Source organism: Apus apus, chromosome 3 (assembly GCF_020740795.1).
Source record: "Apus apus isolate bApuApu2 chromosome 3, bApuApu2.pri.cur, whole genome shotgun sequence".
Lineage (NCBI taxonomy): Eukaryota > Metazoa > Chordata > Aves > Apodiformes > Apodidae > Apus > Apus apus.
The window spans coordinates 7,146,158-7,170,391 of NC_067284.1; the positions used below are offsets into that span (position 1 = coordinate 7,146,158).

The window sequence follows — 24,234 nt, forward strand, 5'->3', positions numbered from 1 at the left end:
TTTATGTAGTTATCTTTTAGAATATGATAACTTAAAATGAAGAGCTGAAGCCAGTTAGTTTGCCTCTGACACTTAAAAGCAGATGAATCCATTAAACACTTAAGTTCTTAGCAAAACAATTTGGAAAAAGGGCAGGAAACTTTTAAGTGGAGAGCAAAAAGCAGGACAGGCTGTTTCTCAGCAATTGATGTTTCAGGTCACCATATAGATGGAGGCCTTAGAACAAATACCTTCTGTTCACTGGCTCTGAATAGTACATGCTGAAGTAAATCATTTAGCTTTCGATACTAAAATAATTTCAATACATGTGGTCTTCTCTTTCAGCCAGTCTATGTTAAGGTTAGTTTTATAAACATCTTAAGGTGCTGATTTTATTCCTCTGTATGCAATTCCTATTTCTGTCCAAAAAAACAGCACAACAGTGATGAAGAGTTGAAATAAATAGAAAATGAGAAATAGTTTTGGCCAGTTTTCACATTATATTTGAAAAAGGGCTTTTGCATGTACAGTTGCATGAAAAGAAAGTGATGTAATTGCTTAAGTATTTGTGTAGTATGTATTTATGACTAGTAAAGAATTTTTTTACACCAAATTTGCTAATAAATCTGTACTTCAAAGCCAGCATGTTTTATAGTTGCCAACCTATGAAAATCAAGATTTCTTGAGGTAAACAGTGAAAGTACAAATGCAATGCAGAATTAAAAGCTTTCAAATGCAGTTCACAAACTAAAAGTAGCAGTTTCAAACAGCAGTGATTTTTATATTGGTCTGCTCTGGATGGGATGAATGGGATTAACCAAATATTGAAGATCTTCAAGGATTTACACAGTTGTTACTGTCTTGTCATACTGCTGTGCATCAAAATAGAAATCAGCTCCATGTCTTGACCTCTTCCTTTGCCCTTCTCCACCTGATTTCTCTCCCCAGAATAGCAATAATAAGATCAAATAATCTCTCTGGGGAAAGTTGAAGACTCTGGGCCATATTATATTGCAGAGTGATGGAGAAGCAGCTATGTATGCTAGCAGCTAAAACCTGACTGGGTTTTTCACTCTGGCCCTGAGGCCAGCTGGCACTGCATGAAAGTCTCTGACCTTCCAAACCAGTACAGACACATCCTGACTGCCCACTGGGTCCCAGGTCCATGCTGACACATGAAATGCAGCTGGGAGCAGCCTAGAGGAGTGCTAGGTGACCTGGGTCAGTGCTGCTCTCTAATGGGGAGATGGTGGAGTCTTTTGGCACCACTTCCCTCAGGAGCAGCTTAGGGCATGATAACTTGAGGAGAGGAAAGCCAGGAGGGGAACAAACACTGCTGCTGCCACCTAAAATCACTGTCTCCTGTGTCTCTTGGTCACCTTTCAGATGCCAGTTGATATAGCTGCAGAATGATTTATCTCCCCCACACAAAAAAATAAACAACAGTTGAACTAATTTCTTTGAACACCTTGTAAAATAGTTGCTATCTTGGGTGTGGGTTATAGAGGGGAGATCTGGAGATGTTTGTTACCTTAGACCACCTTATGCTCCAGACTGGTGCTTCAGTTTGTCCATGGTGAGGATCAGCAGGCTGAGAGTGAAGAAAAAAGGCTAGAATACTGAACATCCTTCTATTGCAGAATCCATGAGGAACAGGTAATTGATAAGCATTTTAACAGGTACAAAAGTTTATTACTAGCTAATTTTATTGGCTGGAGCATGTAAAAAAAAATAAATCCAGAATGTCCAAGATTTTAAGACAAAAATTTAGCCAGTCCAGTAAAAATAAATCTCATCTGATCCTGTTAGGTAAAAAGTGTGTGTAGGGGGTTCTACTTCAGTTGAATTTGTAGAGCTGTCTTTATATTGCTACACTTCCATAAAGGAAACTTAGATTCCTTTGACTGTAGGAAAACTTTGTTTGCATTCACTTACATGCAAACCTTGCCCCTTACATTATTGGAGGAACAATTTAATTTTCTAAATCTTTTGCTGAGTTTATTTTAGAGGAATTTTGCAAACTTTTTCCAAGGTATCATGCATTTAGTTTAAAAAGTGCTACCAGAATTTCTGAAATTCATTTTTCTTTTATTAATTTATTATTCATTATAGTCGTCTATTCATTTATTTTCTTTTTTATTAATACACTTTTCAAATTGTATGAAATACGTATGAACGAGTACTTGGAGAGCTTAGTATGGCAGAGCCAGCAGAAACATGGCATCAAGTGTGTTATTAGCCACTCGTACACTCAACTGGTGTAAGTTGAGTTGCTATGAAGACAGGCTGAGAGAGTTGGAGCTGCTCATCCTGGAGAAGAGAAGGCTCCAGGGAAACCTCATAACACCTTCCAGTGCCTGAAGGGGCTACAGGAAAGCTGGGGAGGACAAGGGCTTTTGACAAGGGCTTGTAGTGAGAGGACGAGGGGTGTGATGGTATTAAACTGAAAGAGGGGACATTTAGGTTAGACATCAGGAAGAAATTCTTCCCCATGAGGGCAGTAAGGTGCTGGAACAGGTTGCCCAGAGAAGCTGTGGCTGCCCCCTCCCTGGAGGTGTTCAAGGGCAGGTTGGATGATGCTTGTGCAGCCTTGTCTGGTGGGAGGTGTCCCTGCTCATAGCAGAGAGGTTGGAACCTGATGATCTTTAGGGTCCCTTCCAACCTTAACCATTCTGTGATTCTAAGTTAGTTTCCTGGGTACAGATAAAAATGTAAAAAAAGCCTACCCAAAAGACAAAAAAAAGAACAGTGTCTTCAGCTACTAAAGTTTGAATAGCATAAAGAGTTCATTGGAATAGAAAAAATGTATATATAATTTGGCACAAAAAGAGTGAAAATACTAAAGTAGGTTTATTCTTCCCTGCTCCAAAGTTGATCTGGTCTTGCTTAAAGCTCCCCCAAAAGGCATGTTGATTCAGCTTGGAGAAGAGGAGGCTGAGGGGTGACCTCATTGCAGTCTATGGCTTTCTCACCAGGGGAGGAGATGGGGCAGGTACTGGTCTCTTCCCTCCTGTGACCAATGACAGGACTCAGGGAAATGGCAGGAAGCTGAATCAGAGGAGGTTTAGGTTGGATATCAGTGAAAGGTTTTTCACCCAGAGGGTGGTTGAGCACTGGAACAAGCTCCCCAGGGAAGTGGTCACAGCACCAAGCCTGCCTGAGCTCAAGAAGCGTTTGGATGATGCTCTCAGGCACATGGTGTGATTCTTGGGGGTGTCCTACACAGGGACAGGAGTTGGACTCGATCCTGGTGGGTCCCTTCCAACTCAGCGTATTCTAAGATTCTATGAACTGTTTTTTTTCTGAGCCATACTTGTGTGGTTTTTGTACTGGTTTGAATGTAAGTGGCCTCAAAACAAGGCGATCTACAGTTTTTCAGATTAAAAATCAAACTTTGACAGAAGTATGCAGATATGAGCTTGCATTCCTCTTCACATGACCCAGCACCCCACGATGTTATGTACAGCTTTTTCACTGTGCATTTTTGTAGTGTGATGCTCTCTTCCTATGCAGTCATGTCATTAATTGTGTGAATGTGGAGGCACTAAGCACGAGATCCCTCTGCAAGCAGGATCTGCTCTAATTGCTCCTCTTCTGCCTGCTGAGCACCGGCTCTGTCTGTGGGGCTGTTTGTGTCCTGCTCATCCCAATGGCTGGGGTTATGTTCCTAGCTGGCCACCCGGGTGGTACTGGCTGCTTTGAGCTGGTTTCCTCTGAAGCAGACATGCTGTATTCATCTGTTCTGTGTTGCACTTGGCTGGGAGCCACAACTGGGGCTTGTGTACTGCTCCTCTGACCTCAGGGAATGAATTTTTCTGTTTCTTTTAAGTTTGGAGTGTTTGAAACAGCCTATATGGGTGCTGTTTTTACAGCATGAAATCAAGGGTTGTGTGTTGAGTGGCGTGAGGGTATATTCATTGGGGTGGAAAGCCTGTTGAGAAGTTCTTGAAGTACTAGGGTAGGTCAGAGGGAGTCACACTCGGTGTAGTCTTACCTGTACTGGTGTTGGGAACAGTTCTTGGAGTTCATTGTTCCCAACGCTGTGCCCAGGCTTTTCCTTCAGAAAAGCTCCTTGCAGCAGTGTAGGTGGCCAGCCTCTGTAGCAGGTTAGGTGGGCACAGGAAGTACAAGTGACTGGGAGGAACTGGTATGCCATTACATGGCAGATTGCTGAGCCTTGTCACATTCTTGCAAAGCTGGTCTTGGGGCTTCCCTTAGAGTGGGTTGTGGAGCTTCCATGCTGTCAGATCCTAAGTCTGCTGCTGTCTGCTCAACGGGGAAATACAGCACTGCACCAAAAAAGTTTCTCAGGATTTGGAGGGACCACATAGGAAATGTGCAGTTATGCAGTGACATTTTTTTTTCATCCTCAGATTTGAAGGCAATGTATTATTTAGAAATTATGAGCCTGTACAATGCATAAAATGAATGTAGACACCATCTTCTACCTGTGCAGTTCTCCAGTGCAGTTGTTAACTGTGTGTTTTACCATTCAGTGACTTTCCTTTGTCTCACTTAACAGCATTGCATGACACTTGCCTAGAAAAATACCCACCTTTTCCCTGAGAAATAAGCAAGGATATAATTTAAGTAATTTCTTTTATACTTTGACTTACTGTAAACTGCATTTATTGTTAAGTGACTTTTTGTCTTAAGAACTTGTCCTATCTCTCCTTGAATGTGATTTTGTAGTTAATTTCTTTGCAAAAATACAGAGAAAGCATACTAATCTTCTCAAATCTTACTGTAGTATTTTCAGATATTACTCTAAAGGATGAATTGTTTCCTCCAGCTTAAAATATTAAGCCAGCATTGCTTCAGGTTGATTAGCAAGGCTTAACTGTATCTGCAGTTGTCTTAAGTTTCAGTTATGTGATATATCATGGGCATCTATTTAAACATACAACTATTATTTTTAGTTGAAATATAGACTATATAAAGACTTAAAAGATGTGGGATCAAGGTGGACAACCTTGGCAGCAATGGCCTTTGAACCAACAGCAGTGGATGCAGTCATTTCAGCACCAGCAAGACCCAAGTAAGTATGGAGAAAGCTTTGTGGATTCATTATTATTAATCTATTTTCATTTGAATTTTTGAACCTTTGTTACAGAGCATAACTGATAGTTGTTTTTTTGTAACGCTCTCAAGGTAATATGTGTATCATTCTTTTCTGAACAAGTAGAAAAACCAGAAAACACACATTGATTCCAAATGCCTTGACATAGTTAATATGCAAAATACAGGCAAGCAGCCTAAGTTACCCTGGGCAAATTATCAACATTCTACCAGTTATAGAGATCAACATTTAGACCTCATGTACTTTTTACAGAATCTGTATCCGTGTCAGCTTTTTAGCCAAGGTGAATAATTTATTTGAGAAAATCTGCTTTTTTTTCAGTGCCTGTGTGGCAGAAGTACTAATGCAGGTGATCACAGCAGTGATGGTAATGCTCTGTTACATGGAATTTTTCCCAACCAAAAAAAACCCAAAACCCCTGTAATTTATCTTAAATTGAGAGTGAGGTGACAACAATTCAAAGTATCAAGAGAAATACAGAAATGGATAAAGAGAGAGGAGGAGTGTATTTAATACCTGAGCAGAGTGATCAGGCACACTGGTTTCATATGGCTTTCTGTACTCCAATTTCTGTAACTTCACTGGAGAGATTTCCTAACTTCATAAGGAGCAGAAGACGTACTAGTGTCCTCATCTGAGAGTGCGGTTTGTTTACCTACTGATAGGAAAGGTAGTGAAGAAATAGAGGGGGAGAGAATTGTAACATAAAATAGCATTCCAGAAATCAGGGGTCATACAAAGCGTATACCTTGCAGAATGTACATTTATAACTCTGTATCTTTCTTAGACTTGACTGTTCATACATTCAGAATGTAATGCTATATAGATTTCTTTCTGATACCAGAATCAGCTTACTTACAAAAAAAAATTGTAGTACTACCACCTGTTCAGTGCTAAGGTAAACCTAAAATAATCTACCTTGTGATATTTTGAACTTATTCAGAGCAACTCTCCTTCAGCAAGTATGTACACTTTGATACTTGCTTTTAGGTTGTTTAATTGTACACTGTGAATAAGTTATAATGGTTCCCGGGGTACTTGCTGAAGGTAAACATTGCCTGTTTCTCTTGAGCAGCAAGACATGTAATTGAGAAACAGTGTTAAACTTCAGACATGGGAATACTAACCTTTGAAATTTCTTCTGTTTATTTTAGGCCAGATTGATTGGGCTGCATTAGCTCAAGCATGGATAGCTCAGCGAGAAGCCTCAGGGCAACAAAGTGTAGTGGAACAACAACAAGGAATGATGCCAAACGGACAGGATATTTCAGGAATAGAGTCTGGTCCAAACAACCACAATAATTTTCAGGGGGATCCCAACTTCAACAGAATGTGGCAGCCAGGTTTGTTTTCCTTCCTGTTAGTTCCTTTTTTTTTTTTTTTTTCCCATCTAATGAAATTACATTTTTGTCAGACATTTTTGGGTGTGAATATGCCCTGTCCTTCTGCTTTCAAGATGCAAAACTACCAGTAGCATCAATTGAATGTCACAGCTGTCGCTTTCCAATCAAGTGTTCCACAAAATGGGTAATAGTGAAGACACACAGGTCTGACAACACAACTTGGTAATCTATCTATATAATAAATAAATTGGTTTTATCATATACACGTGCAAAAAATTTCTTCTATCCCTGAATATTGTAGAAAGTTGAAGTATGAATTGCAGTTATAATTATTTCCTCAGATCTTATTCTTCCATCTTACATGTTTTGTTGCTGATACCACTGCACTAGGAGCAGCAGCACTGAAGGCAACAGGATGCCTCAGAGTTAAAAGAGTATCTGTTGCCCTCTTCTGTAGTGAAATACCTGCTTCTGGCATGATCTTGACATGTAGAGTGAATTCAAAATATAATTAGCAGATGCTGGCTTCAGGTGTCTTAAAATCTTGAAAAAGGACATGAGCAAAATTATGGGTGTAAAATATATTTTTATTACATGTTTCCTATGTTTAATATTTCCCCTTTTTGACTTACATATCTGATTGTCATATGTGTAATTTTTTCAGTTATTGTAAGTTAAAGTTGATTGAATGCTTCAGTTAGCATCAACTCTTTTCAGTTCTTTATAATTTCCTCAAAATTTTTGTTTTGGCCCAAAATTCGTTTTCTTTTAAAACTTCATCAAATAATACTGACAAGAAGCATGGAGTGGAGATGGGATATTTTCTGCTAATAATTTTGCTGAAGTTTTGTTCTGAAAGTCATCTGAAAAGTTTGTCACTGCACTATAATGCAATTTGAAGTGTGTTGAGCAAGGTAGTGTGCATGCCTTCTGTTGTCTCTGAAAACTACATTTCATGCTTGATTCTGTTAATGACTGAAAGAATAATACCTCCAGTTTGCAGTGTGACTATTCAGGTTTGTCTAAGTGCAATCCTTAATAGGCTTAAAATGTCATTGGTGGTTGTTACACCTGCATAACAAAAGGGAGGCAGGCATCAGGTTTCACTTCAGTTTAACCTACCTGCCCTGGCCTATGGGTTGTTGTAGCCACATCTAAGAATTTTAGCTTTACTACATGGCAGTACATAGAGTGTATTCTAGCCATATTTCTGTATAGTAGTAGAAGTTTTTAAAGAAATGCTGTGTCATTTTTGGACAACTTTGTTTTTCATATGGTGCTCTGGTTGTGAGATCTTCCTTGTCATCTGTAAGATGAAAGAAGTGATATGTTCAGTGTAGTTTTTGGAGATAGTCACAGCATGGTAAAAGTGTGGAAGACATTTTGACATTTTGCTGATAATTACAAATGCCAGGTGGCCAGGCTCACCCACAAAATGCAGGACAGGAAAACATCATGGATCTAGGAGTGGGAATAATGTGCCACCTTTTGTTCACAGGAATCAATGTGTCAGTGTGTTTTGTTATCATTTGGTATATCATTCAGAGAATATGTTGTTTTCCCATTTTTTGGGGGGACACTGGTATAGACCATGCTGATGCAGATATGACTCAGCTTCTCTGAATTTAGGCAGTGTCACTCTTAATGTGTAAAAGTAATCATAGCAGACAGACTAAATCATAGCATGCATGGTTAGCTGAAGTCCTCTTCACCTGCTTTGTTTCTACAAAGCTTCATCTTTCTCCTTTCTAAGTTGGTTTGTTGGGGATTTTTTTGATCCGAAAGTGCACTACTAATAAAAAAAGCAAAATGGCAATCTGGAAACCAACTGTTTCAATGAATTTTGAAGGCATCCATGTCCCATAAGGATAAACAGGATGTGTTGCATGCAACTTGTCAGCTATCAAGTCAGTAAACTGGGCATTGAAATAATGTCAAGTGTTAACACATTTATGAGCAGGAACTCATGTAAGATGTTCTTAAAGGATAAAGGATTCAGCCCCTTAGAATGCTTCAGGAGTATTGACTCTGGGGAAAAAAAAAAAAAAAGATTAATCTGCTGAACATAACCAACCAGGGTGACAGTGAGAGTGAAAGGAGTGTGCATGTCTTTGAAGAGACAAAAAAACAACAAACAACCAAGCAGAAAAGCTGTGTTAATCCTTGTTAGTTGCTACAGAAATGGATCCAATTATGATGCAGTTGGCAAGGACAGTAAAAAATAGAATAACAGAAAGCATTCTTCAAGGACTGGATGGAAGGTGGGAGTTCACCTGAGAGGCTAGGTATTAATTCTGTTACTGGTGAAAATTACTAGGTACCTCTGTCATGTTCTAAATATCTGTGTAGTGGACATAATTTTTAGACTCATTTCCCAAGAAGACAAAGCTTATGGCTGCAGGAGATACTAATTCATTCCTTAAACCCTTTTCGCTCTTGTTATCCAATTGTAACTTAGGTTTGAGGGCTTATGACTGTAGCTTCTGCTGGGACCTCTGCTAGATTTTGATGAATCCAGGGAATCATCCATTATCAAGACAGAAGACATTGGAAAGCAGGTTTCAGTAGTTCTGCTGCTCACAAAACCATTTGCTTTCCATAATAGGTCTTTTAGCCTATTGTCCAAAGGAATTAAATAGCTTTGAAAGTTGCAACAACGTAGAAATAGAGAAGCAGAAACAGTTCTTTAACAGCTTACACAATTTATGCTGTGTAAAGTGCTCTGGCAGACTCAATGTCATTGGGAATTTATAAAAACAAATGTAGTGTGTCTGTCCTGTTCTGCCTCCCCTGATGTTTTGGTTCAGCTACAGCTTTTTGTCTTTCCTTCATTTAGTTGAAGAAATCATTAAAACAGTGTATTACTGTCTGTAGATTGATGATTCGTCATAACTATCATCTGTGAGGAACCTTGTGATAAACAGAAGAATGTTGAGTGATTGCTGACTTGTACTAACCTTCTATTGAATTGTATTCTAAATCCTGAACAGAATGGGGAATGCCTCACCAGCCCCCCCACCCCCCTCCAGATCAACAGTGGATGGCTCCAACCCCAGGTCAAATGGAAATTGTTCCTCCATCTGAAGACAGCAACAGTCAGGACAGTGGGGAATTTGCTCCTGACAACAGGCATATATTTAACCAGAACAATCACAACTTTGGGGCACCTCCTGATAACTTTGCAATGGGGCCAGTGAACCAGTTTGACTATCAGGTGAAACATATTTGTTGCTTTCATATTGTAGACGTGCAGAGTCCCTCCCATGGATGTGTTCCTCTAATGTCATCTAGCGGCGACTTTCATTCTTCAGTTCTACAAACATCTACAGAGTCTGTTATCTGCTAAGATACATTTTTTACCAAATACTTTACAGAAGAGACTTTAGAGTTTTCAGTTCTGTTCTGAGGCCAAAGGGTGTTTTGTTTTGTTTTTTCTATACTAGTAATGAGAAATGGCTGTTATCTGCAATATTAAAATAAATCACTGTGTTCCAGTATATAAATTAACATTATGTAGTTTTGTGTTAACAAAAAAAAAAAGGGGAAGAGGAGGAAAAAAAAATAAAGTTCATAAATATATACTGAAATACACTACATAATGTACCATAGGGAACAGACCTGTGTTTGCAGGGAGATAGACTGGATGATCCATTGATCTTTTCCATATCTATCTACTGTCATTCTTTGAATAAACAATGGTATTTCTAAAAAATCCACATCCAATTTTTTGCTTCGTTCTGGCATGTAAGTTGTACAGCATAATAAATCTGTAGGAGATATTAGCACTAATAATAGCAGAGAGCATTGCACAGATCTTTAAAAACAGAAGTATTAGATCTTTCTCCTATTTTATGGAATCATAGAATGGTTTGGATTGGCAGGGACCTTAAAGGTCATCTAGTTCCAGCCCCTCTGCCTGGGCAAGGACACCTCCCACTAGGCCAGGTTGCTCAGAGCCTCATCCAACCTGCCCTTGAACACTTCCGTGGTGGGGGTTGTATTTTTCTTTCAAAATTCTAGATATAAATGGCAATCTGTACCTTTAAAAACATCTACCTCCCTAAAACACCTACCTTCATAAACAAACCCATAGGAAGACAGGCAGAAGTGTGTTTCTATCTTCTGGCCTGCTTTTTTCTATTATTAAATTCACTTGTTCAGCAGTATTGTTAGGGAGTGAGCCAATCATTTTAAAATACAGTTTATTAGAATTTCCTTTGTTTGCTATTGCAGAACTAACTCTTAAAATTAATTTCTCTAAATACTACAGAAAACTTGTTTTGTGGTGAATAAGAGAGGGATACTTGACTTGAAATTGTAGTGGAAGAGTGCTCCTAGCACTAGTGACTTGATAGTCAATAGAATATAATTTAAAAAAAAAAAATGATGTAACTTTCTTCCTAAACATTCTCCTCTTAAATAGTTTCATTAGGCATTTCTGGGCAGCAAATATTAAAACAAAAAACCCCTCATGTATGCCTCATGACTTGTGACTTTTGGATTGTATACAGCTTGCTTAGCACCCAGGGTCTGTACTAAACTTACATATTTGTGCTTTTAATATTTTTATCAGACATGCTAATAACGTCTGTTAATTATTACTGGAAAGTGCACAGTGCAAAATTCTTTTGTAATAAAAATGGGAACTTTTGGTTTTGTCCTCATGTTGTAGTTACAAGGAAAGACTGCCAGCATAGCTGGGCTTTTAAACCTTAATTATGTATGCTCCTCAATTAGCTGCATGCTCTGATGATAAGCGGGCAAGGAATTGCTGGAGATAGGTGGTGATGATAGGGCTTACTGTTTAGCACAGTATGAAAGGAGATTGGTTGAAGCCCTTTCAGCTTCTTCGCTTAAATCTAAGTTTATTCATTAAGTAATGAAGGAAAACTTTTTTCTTGGGGACCAGAGAAAAAGAGGTTGAGTTATCTTGGTAGCCTAGAAATCGTGGATGCCTCCTTGCATGGATTTCTGTAGACCGACTTGCACACATGCTGTATGTAGTGTTACCACGTGAAGAAAAATAAACTGCATTACTCTTTCAGCATGGGGCTGCCTTTGGTCCACCTCAAGGTGGATTTCATCCACCTTATTGGCAGCCAGGACCACCAGGGCCGCCAGGTCCACCAGCACCTCCTGCACCTCCTCAAAATCGAAGGGAAAGACCCTCATTCAGAGACCGACAGCGTTCACCTATTGCGATGCCTGTGAAGCAGGAGCCTCCTCAGATTGGTACATGTTAACCACTCCTTAATGAAAAAAACCCACACCCAAACATAAAAGCTATGTTTTTAAAAGAATTTAAAAATTTGAACCCTTTTTTTTTTTTGTGAAATAAAAAAGAAGGGAAATTAAGCCAGACAGTCAGATGTGTGGCTGGTTTGGATGGGGTGGAGGATATTCTTCTTTGTTTTTGTTTTCTCTTTGGAGGTTGAAGGATTTGGTGGTGGTACAAACTTGTAAACTTTGCTTCTGTAGATGCTGTGAAGCGTAGAACCCTGCCTGCCTGGATTCGGGAGGGCCTCGAAAAGATGGAGAGGGAAAAACAGAAAAAACTGGAAAAAGAGAGGATGGAGCAGCAACGTTCCCAGATGTCTAAAAAAGAAAAAAAGGAAAACGAGGAGGCTGAAGAAGGGGATGGCCCACGGTTGCCTCAAAAAAGTAAATTTGTAAGTGAAAGGGTTTACCTTTTGCTCAGGTTTGTATTTCCTGAAAGGTCTCAACATTTTGGTGTCTTCCAGACACTGTGTATGCCTGGTTATCTCTTTGTTTCTGTTGCTTAAAGTTAAGCTGCTGCTTTGTTGATAGTTGGTGTTTTGAAGTTGTTAGTGTTTAAAAGGTAAAAATTTATGACTTGATCTGTAGTAGCAAAGAAACAACAATGAAATTTGCCTTTTTTTTTTTTTCTTTTCTGTATTTTGGCGATATACATAGTTTGAATTCTAAATCAGTGGCTTGACAAATTGAGATACACTGAAGCTATTTAGGAAGCCTTGTGTTGCTTTCACTTTAGCAGCTACCTCACTTGTTTGCAGTTCTGAGTCCCTGGCTTCAGTGAACTGACAAGTATGTTTGCTTATCTCACGTGGTAAGAGAGGTACCTGCATGTTTATCGGGAGGGGAGAAAAGAAAGAGTTTTATGATAGCAGTAATAGAGATTTCAGTAAAAAGTAAATAAAGCTGACTGTCATAAATAGAAAGTAATGAGCTTGACATCTGAGTTGTTTCCTGAAATGTGTGGTGCTGTTCTTGTAGGACAGTGATGAGGAAGATGAAGATGCTGAAAACACAGAAGCTGTAAGCGTTGGGAAAATGAGCAGGAGTCCATCCCCAGCTCCTCATGAGGAGCAAAGTGAACCAGAAATGACAGAAGAAGAAAAGGAGTATCAAATGGTAGTAATAATATAGTTCTCACTAAGTATTTCTGTCTGTTTGCTCATATTTTTGGGGTGTAGCAAAGTAAAATACTTTTTCTCTGTCTGAGACTGTCAACAGAGGGATATCAGACATCATACACTAAAGCAGGGTTCTAGCTGCATGCTCTTTGTAATTTTGTGTATGAGGAACATATACACAAGTATATAGGTTACATAACTCAAATTTTGCACAATAGTGAAGGTATGTAATGGCTGTAATCTTTGCATTGATTGTTACTAATTCTCTGGGTTTGCTTTTAACTTGTCAAATTCTTGGAAACTTGTAATGATTATATGCACCCATCTGAAATCTATGCTTCAACCTCAGTCCCCGGTGAAAGGGAATTTAAATGCATCCTTGCCATAAAGTGCTAGATACCTAGGTCCTAGACCAGCAACAATTTCACTTTTGTCTGCAGAAACATGGTACTTTGAAATTGTAGTTGTATCCTATTTTACAGCTGAAACCTTGTTAAAGGAAGCCCTGAATTCTAAAAAGTTTGATGAATTTATTTTTGTAAAGCACATGGCTACACCGAACAGCTTGAAGAACTAGCTACCAACATGTCAGGCTTTGTAGTAAATATTTAATAATCAATTCCTATAGAAGTAACCTCTGATGATTTTTCCAGGACTGGGGTATTGAGGCAGCATGCCAGACAGAAATGTGCTCTTTATTCTCTGAAAGAAAAAATGGGATCAGTCAAAAGTACATTTCTGATTTACCTACTAATTTGTTGTATCGTCTTGAAGATTAGGAATCAGTGCCCTGGATAACTGTGTGTATTACATGTGGACACAGTTCACAGATAAAATATAAACTGTTCTGAAAGTTCTGAAATCAGAACTTCGAAATTTAAACCAATCCGGTTTTAAATTTAAACAAATGTAATCAAATTTAAACAACTTCAGATGTAAGTTTTAATTTAAGTCATGCCTGTTGAGAGACACAATTAAAGTAAGGGAAGGTACTTTTGTACTCATCAAAAGAAGTGAAGCTCTGTGGATATAATTTGAATGCAGCACTTACTCAAGAGATTTTGGCCTTCAGTTGCATATACACTTTTCTTCAGATGATGCTGACAAAAATGCTGCTGACAGAGATTCTTTTAGATGTCACAAATGAAGAAATTTATTACGTGGCCAAAGATGTTCACCGTAAAGCAACTAAAGGTATGCCAGTTCTTTTGTTTGGTTTTTAGTTTCCTCTGTGAATATTCTATTTTTGCATGTCTCTAGAACATTTAACCTCCATAGTTATCCCCCAAGAACAATTCCAGTTTAATGCATCCAACTTGGTAGAGTTCAAATCCAGTAATCATGTACTGTTGTCCTGTGCAGTGTATTGTGAGTTACTTCAGTTATTCCATTTCTTTCATACAATTCATTTATTTAGTTAAAATGGTATCTGTTTGTCAAAAGGCTCTTGAGCTATAGCTGTTTCTTAATGCTATCATCTTAATCTCAAGTTCTTAGCTGCCCAGAAGTGAAAAGAGACGAACTTTGAGTCCTCAATTAGTAATTCATCTGCTTTCACTATTAACATGTATTGTACTTACATAAGAGATCTTTTTAACGTAACTGAGTTAATCTAAACATGTAACTACTGAAACTTGAAAATTATGTGCAGCTGCTGTAACTTGGAAAGTGATTTTTGAGTATAATTTGTTCTTTTCTGTTCACTATTAATTTGCAGTTAAAGTCTGTATCTTCGTGGTCAGAAAATCTAGAATTGGTTTGAAATGGATGATGCGTTTTTTAATGTTTCTTCTCTCCCTCCAAAGAACAGCAATAGTAGTAGATTTAACAATACCATAGACTCATGACTATGAAATCGTGGCTATTTGTGTTAACATGTTGTTCCTGTTGTTGATGTGATACAAAGCTCCTGCAAAACAGCTGGCACAGTCCAGTGCACTGGCTTCCCTCACTGGACTCGGTAAGTATGTTCCTTATTTTTGAGAGGGCTTAAAGGGGGAGTTTCACTCTTGCCTTGCATTTCTAGAAATTGCATTTTGAAACCAGATTTTAATTGCCCAGGAGTGTGGGTCACTTTCCAATAACTTTATCATTATCAGCACCTTTGTTTGTTCCACAGGTAATCCTACTGGTGTAAGTGGGATGGTTTTTGGAGTAAAGGACTAGTCAGTGTGAGTTAGTGTATGTGAATCTAATTTTGAAAATCCATAAAAGCTTTAGATAAATTTACTTTTCAAAGGATGATTGTTTCTGAAGCACATGCAGTCTTCAGAGAAAGAAATACTGGTTTATATTTTTCTCCTGTTTTGATCCATCCAAACAAGAAGGGAAAGTCGAGAGAAGAGTAGTGTGAAAATCCATTCATAAAAATATAATCTTTATAATTATGATTTGACTGAAAAGCTGCATAAGCACAGAGCCTCCCATATCATTATTAACAGAAACAACACAGGAAAAAGAGATTGAAATTCCAGCTTTGAGACACAACAGCAAAAGACCTTTCCCAGCCTGCTTTTTATCATCCAAACCATACTTCAACAGTGTCAGTCACCAGTTATGTGCTTGTTACGTGGAATTCCGATTAATTAGATTGAATGTTTTCATCACGAGTGTTTTAAAACTAACTCAATAAAGAACCTCAGACTGAAAGAAAATAAAATATCTCCATGTCAGATGTTTAAATTGACTTTATCTTTCTTACCAGTCCAGTAGTTAATAATATCTCTAGGGGAGAAGAAAGTAAATTTCTGTTCCATTTCTGTACCGGTCAAAGTGCAGTGTTCTCTAAATCACTGTCTAGAAATTGACATGGCATTCAGAATTTCTGTAGCCTTGGACTATGGAGGCGGCTGAAGTCATTTCAGAGATGTCTTCTGGGAAAGGTCCCAGGCATTTTCTCCCTGGTTGCCATACAGAGGCAGGCACTGTCACGATCTCTGCAGGGAGCTTTTTTGCCCTTCCATACAATGGAAGAAGTACCGTGATCGCAGCTGTTGCTTGCCGAAAATAAACGAGCTGTTCCAGAAGGAGTAGAACCCAGACAGTGAGCATCAATGCTTATATGGGGGCCTTGTTCACACCAGCCAAGCAACATTGGCACTTACCAGAATAAAGTGGCTTCTTCAGAGAAGAGGAAGTGAAGGAAGGGCAATGTTACTCTCCTCTTTGCCCCGCAGAAATATTAAGAACAAAGCTTAACCTTTCCTCGTGATAGACTGGACTTTATGCACGCAGGTGGACTGGGTGGTTATGGATCAGGAGACAGTGAAGATGAGAGGAGTGACAGAGGCTCTGAATCATCTGATACTGATGATGAGGAATTACGACACAGAATCAGGCAAAAACAGGAAGCATTTTGGAGAAAAGAGAGAGAACAGCAACTACTACTAGAAAAACAGCTAGAAGGTAAACCATGTTATCTCCTTCCTATGCTGCTGTATGTGGAGTTTACTACTTAGTATATGTAAATTGGTGAGAGAGAAAACACATTTTAAGCCAAACTTCAAACATTTTAACAAAAATTATGTTTGATGAAAGTGGGGTTTACTTCTAATAGAAAAAAAAAGAACACAACAAACAACCATGTAGTGCTTTTCATAAACTATTCTATTTTAGTATTAAAAGAGCAGGCACGGTCCATATACATCTACATACTATATCTATTGTACTATGCAAATAAGACTATCTCTTTATAAAAATGCATCTGTGTTTATAATATATATATTTTAAAATCTCAGTCGTGATTGGGGGATACATTTTACCTTTCTGCACCAGGCTGCAGTCTAGATGAACTTGATTCCTCAAAGTTGTATACTTGAAGTATATGAAGCACATTTCACATCATCTGAAAGACTTGCTTTTCTGTTACATGATGTTGAGCAATGAACCTTTCAGAATGTACAGTGGGAGTCTGCAGCTTCTTTGAACTTACTGTTCTCAGCTGTAGTTGAGGTTTGTGTCCATATGCTGCAGCTTCATAACTGTGTCCTTGTACCTAATACTGGGGAAGGAGGATTGAAGCCAGTCAGTTGACATAGCCTCTGAGCTGGCAGGCCTGATTTAAAAAAAAAAAAAAATTAATCTGTTAGTTACTTCTGTTTCTCCATACAAGGTAAGGTTTATCTGTTTGTACCAAAAATGTAGGTCAAAATGGTATCAGAGTCACCTTACACTGTTGAAGAGCAGTCTGGATCAACAGATGAACACAATGGTAACAGGTTGTTATCTAAGTACATAAGCTGGAAGAGAAAGAAAGTGCTGTTACAACATCATACTTTCATCTTACTTTAAGATGGATGGTTTCCTCCTTTTTCTTTTAAAAGTCTAGAAATACAACTTATGGATCCCTTAAGAAAAGGCCAGACTCGTGAAACTCCTGGTTTCCTTAACATTCCTGTCTCCCTCTGAGTGTTTTAAGACTTCTACATAAAAGAACAGCTGTATGAAGAGTTTCTGAGTGGTGGCCTAAGAGCTCTGTCTTCCTAGTGCAGGAGACCAGATGCCAGTTTGGGGACATCCCCATGGGGCTGTTGGCAGAAATTAAGAGTATACAGGCTGATCTTAGACATCCAAAGAATCTGAAGATTCTGTACATCTGAAGAATACTAAAATGCAGGGACTCATTTGTAGTAGTATTTAGGAAAGGCAGAAGATTCCAAATACACAGGTCAGCATATTCCAACATACACTGACTTCTGCTTGTATTACCTAATAACTTGGGCACAAGCTGGAATTGTTCTCTGGGTTAGATTTAACCATCTGTTGCCATTTGGATCACCCTGGGTTTCTGTGTGCAGTTTTTATTCCCTTAGTTAATTCAGGACCTGAGGGGCCACATCAAAAGGCCACTTTCCAGCTAAAAAAGTTGTGTGACAGGTTTTTTTTTTTCTGGGTTCAATTTAAAATGGGAAGGAGAGATACACTTGGCCAATGATGCAAAGAATCCTAGGTTGAATAGAAACAAGTGAAGCTCTTTTTAGTGTTGAAAATCTCTGGAAAATGTTCCAAGGGTCTGAATATCTATTTTGCTATATGAAGATTTTGGCCCGATACTCATTAATTTACTTTCAATGAATGTATTTTTAATTCTTCTGTTGTTTTCTTACCATGTTTGTAGTATTTGTTGACTACCCAGCTTAGATACAATCTCAACTGACATTAACTTTTTGTTTTGTAAGAGCTTCACCACCTATCTCTATTAAATGCCGTGGTCTTCACTTTTGAGCTGAGCAAAGAATTTCCTACAAGTCTCCTTTTTATCCTCTTTCTCCCTTTGTTGGTATTCCTTTGCTATAAAGCCTGTTAAAAACGGGGACAAGTGTCAGTCGCTTGTCCTGGTTATCTTTTACGACTAAATTAAGTTATCCTTGGAAAATGCCATAAACTGGTATTTTTAAAAAACCAAATGTGCATCACTACAGCAGAAGGCACTTCTGTAAGACTTTTGGGTCATGAGGCCTACAAAACATACAGGGTCAGCCAACATTGTTCTGAGGTGTAGAGGCCACCCCACACACTGTGTGGGAAATACAGGTTCTTCAGACCAGCCAGTGATCCCTCAAACCTGGATTAACAGGGCTGGAAAGGAGGCAGGAACCTTAGGCACAGCTGCAGGTGTAGGAAGGAGAAGGGGAAAATTAGGTTTGTAGCAAGGTTGCAGGAGGACAAAGTGTGTGTGTGTGTGTCTGTGTGTGTGTGTAGATGAATGTGGAAGTTCTGGTGCTCCAGGATATTCATTTGAGAACTTCATCTCAAACCACTGAAACATGAAAAGAGATCAGGGACTGGGTTGTGCACTGTTTCTAAACCAAGAGGACAGCTTTTCTAGAATCATGGAATGTAACAAGTTGTTTGATAGGGAGTTGGCATGATGGCAGACAGTGCATTAATTCTCAAGTATTATGAAAGGTGCTTGGAAATTTGGGTTTGCCAGAAGTAACTGTATGGCATTTATTGACCTGTTGCACATTGCAGTAATTGCCATTTTCTTTCGTACACTTCCTTTTCCAGAAGAAAAGCTACAACACGAGAAAGTTTCAAAAGAGATGAATGAATTTATCAACAAAGAACAAAACAGTAACTCAGCATCACAGGAGGCAAAAGAAATCGAAGCAGATACGGTTCATGAAAAGAAAAGATCTCCAAATGCAGTCGCACCTGATCTAGAACTTAAAAAAGAGGGTAAAGAGAGGGCAGGAAGGAGTGGGTCAAGAAGCTCTAGCAGTGGTAGCACGAGCAGCAACAGCAGAAGCAGTAGCAGTAGCAGCAGCGTATCTAGTTCATCCTACAGCACCAGCTCAGGTAGCAGTCGCAGCTCTTCGCCTTCTTCCTCTCCTAAAAGGAAGAAGAGACAAAGCCGCAGTAGGACACCTTCCCATAAGGTGAGGCGCAGTCGAAGCAGGAGTTACACCCACAGGAACAGGAGGGAGAGGAGTAGGAGCAGGGAGAAACTAAGGGAAAGGAGAAGACCTAGTAGAAATCGCAGTGCTGAAAGAGGGGAGAGGCGAAGAAACCGGAGTCCTTCCCGAGAGAGGAGCTGGGACAGGCGCAGAAGTAGCAGCCGCTCGCGAGACAGGCGAGCGAACCGCGCGAGCCGCAGCAGGAGCAGGGACAGGCGTAAGGCTGACGAGCAGCGTAGAAGCCCCACTGGAAACAGGCACAAACACAAAAGCGAGGGTAAAGATCAAGAAAGGAAGAAAGAGCAGGGTGGAGGTGTAGATAAAGACAGGAAAAAGAACAGAGAAAGGGAGAGGGATCAGGAGAAAAGGAAAGATAAGCCCAAAAAAGAGGAGAAAGAAAGTAAGGCTGGCAATCATGACGACAGTAGGTTAAAGAGGAAAAGAGACAGCGAAAGAACTTTCTCTCGCGGTGATTCCATCTGTGTGAAAATCATAAGGCAGGATTCCAGACAAGAAAGCAAAAAAATTTCTACCAAAGATAGCAAAAAACGGTCAGGCTCTGAATCTAGTGCGAGGAGTAGCTCGGAATCACCAGGAAGCAGTAAAGAAAAGAAGGCTAAGAAATCGAAGCATATTCGGTCATGCTCCGTGGAGAAATCCCAAAGGTCTGGTAAGAAGGCAAGCCGCAAACACAAGTCTAAGTCACGATCAAGGTAGTATACTTTTTAAGTATTTTGTCTGACTTTTCTTTTTTATTTTTTGCTATTCGTCTTCATGTGTACGGCATAGGAACTTTTTTTCTTTTTAAATCAAGTATGGTATTGATTTAAGTTTGTCTTAGGCAAAAGTAACTTGGGAAAAAAAAAGAAAATCTGTTAAAACTATTAATGACTAAGCCTAACGTGTGTGTGGGTTTGGGGTTTTAAGGTTTTCTTCCCGTTAACTTTTTTTTTCCCCCCTTTTCCTTTATTTTTCAGATCGACGACTCCTCTTCGTCGTAAACGCTGAGGAATTTTATGGCACCAGTGCTATGATGTTTAAAAATTCCATGAGTTATAAAAGGCTTGTCTCATTATAGAGGCACATTGTGGCTATGTAGGTGAAACCAGAATCCTTTTTTTATCTGTAAATAGGTGTATTTTTTTCCAAATGCTGCTCAGAATTAAATACCTAATAGGATTTCTTTGTATTACATTTTTTCAAGAACAGTAGTGCTTATTAAGAATATAAAACATGCCATTCTCTTTCAGCTGTAATGTTCTTAAAATTACTATTGAATGTACTGTGATGTCAATAAAGCTCTTTAGTTCATTTTTTTTGTTTAAAATTCTTGCACCTGAATTTTGTGTTAAATTGTACAAAGTACTTTAAAAAGAAAAAAAGAAAGAAAGAGGCAGGTTTTTTTTGGTATAACAAAATTTTAAGGTACTTGAAAGAGTTTTTAACATAGAACACTTGTCAAAGTATGTAATCCATGGACTTGATGGGCTGGGGGGTGTGGAGGAACAAGGAAAAGTAATATTTTTTTCTTCAGATGTGTGTAATAGATTTTGAAAATCCTTTCTATTTGGACTAGCAAGTGATATATGCTGTGTGTGTAAAGTATGGGTCACTGTAATGCAAGTTATACTTAAAAGTGACTGAACCCCATTAGGAATGTGTGTGACTAACTGATCTTGTGTGACAGTGTTAAGCTCTGGAACTCTATTCCTCACCAAGTTTTCAGACAGAACTTCCTGGGTGTTCAGGGATATTACAGGAACAAGACTGAGTATTTTAGATGTTTTTATGGCATATATTTATAAATGGCACTCAGTACACATCAGGAAATTGGTAACAGGTTAACTTAACATTTTGCCAGATGCATTAAATGTATAGTAAACATTAAAGCTGGTTATTTTTGTTAGTGTTATGAGAATTGTGATTGCTGTGAAGATAATACATTGATTAGACAGCATCATAACTTAAACTTTTGTTTTTAATATCACCATAAAGTGAAAGAGGTCACCGATTACCTCCTTCTCCAGGAAGTGGACTATTGCTGTCAGTAACAAGAGTGTGAAATAATACTAGGTTAAAAAAACACAAGAAAAAACCAATACACAACCCTAGGCCAGTGACTTTTAAAGAAGAACATGAATTCAGGAAGATTGGAGATCTCTGCCTGGAAGGGTCTGGTATGATACCAATTGTGAGAAAGATAAAAGGCTTAATTAACATCAAAGTAAGATCTTTGATGGCTGTGTCTTCTAAGAAAAAAATACCCTGGTATAGGCAACTTGCAGAGCATGACTTCATGAGCAGATTAGTCCACTTAACTAAAATTAGAGTTCAGCTATGTAGAATTTTTGCCAATGTAATTTTTTTTATAAATTAGATGCAGAAGTAAAGTAAGTAAGCAGCTTCAGTGCAAAGAATCACATTTTATCTGTACATTTATTAAGCAAGTGAATGGCTGGCGAATCCATGCATGTTTATCAAACACTGTTACAGAGAAATAATTAGTTAATCAGTCATAAATAACATAACCCCCAAGTCTTTAACACAGATTAAGCAGTCATACTTATTAGCAAAATAAAGCCTAATTTGCAACGCACTAATTTGACTTGCATTGGTATGGATATAAATAACAGTGTATTGATCCAGTCTCAATACACTATTTGGTCTTGGTAAAAGAGGATTTTTTGATGAATAGCACAACACTTCAGATGTCTTAGAAGCATGTCATAAGAAAGAAACTAGAGTTAAGTTTAAGAAAAGCTATTGAGGAATACAGTTTCCATGATGCATTGAATTTTCTTTTCAGTTCAGATTTTATATTCTCTGTCTAATAATAAAAAAGATGGTGTATGAAAAGCTTTCTATACTCTGCCAACAACTGGAATTCTGTCACTTCCTGTAAAGATGAAAATTATTTTTGACACAAATGCACTTCTATGGGTAGTGACTGTATGCCAATAAAAAGAGCATACAATCTCTGTTTTTAACTGTTTCAGAAATCTTACTAAACAGCATACTCAGCACACCAATAATTAAAAATACATTGGTTCTGTGTCAGCTTTACATACATTAAACTTGTGTTTTAGTCACTCCCTTATGAATGTTTTGCAGTGGTAAAGGCTAAAATAACATCCAGTCTTAATTCCAAACATCTGAAGTGTTCTTAAAATATGTGCAAATATATACATATATATATAAAAATGGGAGTGTGTCATTTTGGAGAAGTCTAAATTGAGTTGTTGCTCTATCCTTTTACATTTTTAAATAAACAGTTGAAAATATTTCAATACTTGTGCACTGTAGGAGAGCAAGACATACAGTTGTGAATGTCATGTAGCCACTCTGAGACAGTTCCTTTGGAAAAAAAAAATTTATAAGGGATGGAATCAAGTGAAGAGTGGTTTCCATGCAAATAGGGCTTTCAAGGCAAATGCAGCCAAACCAATGTTTCTTTGGTAGCTCTGAGGTGCTTCCATGACTTGTAAGCCCAGTGCACCATGAGCTCTGCTGGATGGAAAGCAGGTGGTTGAGAAGTGGTACATGTACACACTAAGCAGGTTTGCCATATATTGCTGCCAAGAAAGGTTTGTTTGAGAAATTTCAGTAGTCCTTATTTAGGTTTTTTTTAAAAAAATAATCCAAACTAACTACTAGGTGAATCACACACCATCTACAGGAGACCTGTAAAGGGGCAGATTTAAAGCAGTGAGCGCCATAGCTTCGAGCAAGGTCAGTTCAGAGAACAGGCTGCTGTTAGAAGTGAGTGAAACCATCACTAGTTCTACAACTTCAAACCTGCTGCCCGGAGGGTGCTCCTTCCCCCGGCTTTGTGCTTCCCACCTGTGGATGTCAGTATCCACAGGGAACCCCACCACTGAGGTCACCCACCCGGGAAGTGCTGCTGGTGCTGTGGCTGCCTCCTGCCTCCCTCTGCTCTGCTGCTCTCCAGCCACGTGTGGCTCATGTGGCTCATGCAGCTGAATAAAAGTGTCAGAAAACTGTTCTTGTTTAAATTCTTTACCATTTGTGTTAAACTCTCTCCCCGTGGGGATCTGGAAATGCCAAAGCACACCAGGAGGAAGGAGGAGGGAAGGAGAGCTCCGTGTCTGTCAGCTCTCAAAACACCAGAGCTTCTCACAGCAGCACGTGAATTTGAGCCCCCAGCTGAGTCACAGGGCCCTGGACAACAGTCCCCGGGCAAGGGAACGGGGACAACAGCCTTGTCCCTCCTGGGATACAGCCAGGACTTCACCTGTGCACTGTGACACGGCAGCCTCTGCAGCAGACAGCAGCAAACCTGCTCGGATGGTTCCCAGGAGGAAGAGCTCAGGAGTTTTGCCTCCAGCCTGGCCCTCTTGGGGGCCCAGAGCTGCTTGTGCCACAGCTGCTGGGCACCAGTTCCCCCCTGCTCCTCCCCTCCCCCAGCAGCCAGGAGTCTTGTAGTTTGGGCCCTTCCCTGCAAGTCCGGTGTTACCTGGTGATAAAAAGACACCGAATGACGTTATTTTCTGCAGAGTTTCCAGGTGAAGCCACGGCAGCAGATGCCATGTGGGACGGCTCGGGCTGGCACTTGCACAGGCGGGATGGATCCCGCAGGCAGCGGGCACAGCCGCCCCGTCCCGGCACAGCGGGACGCTGCTCGCCGCGGGAAGGGTAAACACGCGGGGCTCCTGCCTCTTGTGCATCGCCCTAAGGTGGTTTTTTTAAAACAAACAAACAGACAAACAAGCTTGAATTAGTGCTCCTCGTGGTCCGTCCCCTTCGTTTTCTAAAGCAAAGATTCGTCAGATATTATTACTAAATATTATCAATACACGTCAACAAATGAGATGTTCTCACTTGCCCTCGGCCCCGGGGGGCGCGGGCCCCTCGCCCCAGCCGCTGCTGCCCTCCGGGGCTGCCCCTGCGGCCGCTGTGTGCGGGAGGCCGCTGTGTGCGGGAGGTGGGTGCGGGAGGCCAGTGTGTGCGGGAGGCCAGTGGGTGCGGGAGGCCGGTGTGTGCGGGAGGCCGATGTATGCGGGAGGCCAGTGTGTGCGGGA

General features: G+C 39.6%; 1 protein-coding gene across 1 annotated transcript in view; it reads left to right on the top strand.

The window, feature by feature from the left end:
• PNISR (PNN interacting serine and arginine rich protein) overlaps positions 1 to 20,522 on the top strand; it is a 28,286-nt gene extending 7,764 nt beyond the window's left edge. The window contains exons 2-12 of the mRNA XM_051613942.1: positions 4,899 to 5,017; positions 6,214 to 6,402; positions 9,393 to 9,616; positions 11,448 to 11,634; positions 11,881 to 12,071; positions 12,658 to 12,795; positions 13,892 to 13,991; positions 14,704 to 14,757; positions 16,032 to 16,202; positions 18,807 to 19,908; positions 20,173 to 20,522. Of these exons, the coding sequence (XP_051469902.1) occupies positions 4,930 to 5,017; positions 6,214 to 6,402; positions 9,393 to 9,616; positions 11,448 to 11,634; positions 11,881 to 12,071; positions 12,658 to 12,795; positions 13,892 to 13,991; positions 14,704 to 14,757; positions 16,032 to 16,202; positions 18,807 to 19,908; positions 20,173 to 20,203 (2,475 nt within the window). The 5' untranslated portion in view covers positions 4,899 to 4,929 and the 3' untranslated portion in view covers positions 20,204 to 20,522. The remainder of the gene's footprint in view (positions 1 to 4,898; positions 5,018 to 6,213; positions 6,403 to 9,392; positions 9,617 to 11,447; positions 11,635 to 11,880; positions 12,072 to 12,657; positions 12,796 to 13,891; positions 13,992 to 14,703; positions 14,758 to 16,031; positions 16,203 to 18,806; positions 19,909 to 20,172) is intronic.
• The last annotated feature ends 3,712 nt before the right edge of the window (positions 20,523 to 24,234 follow it).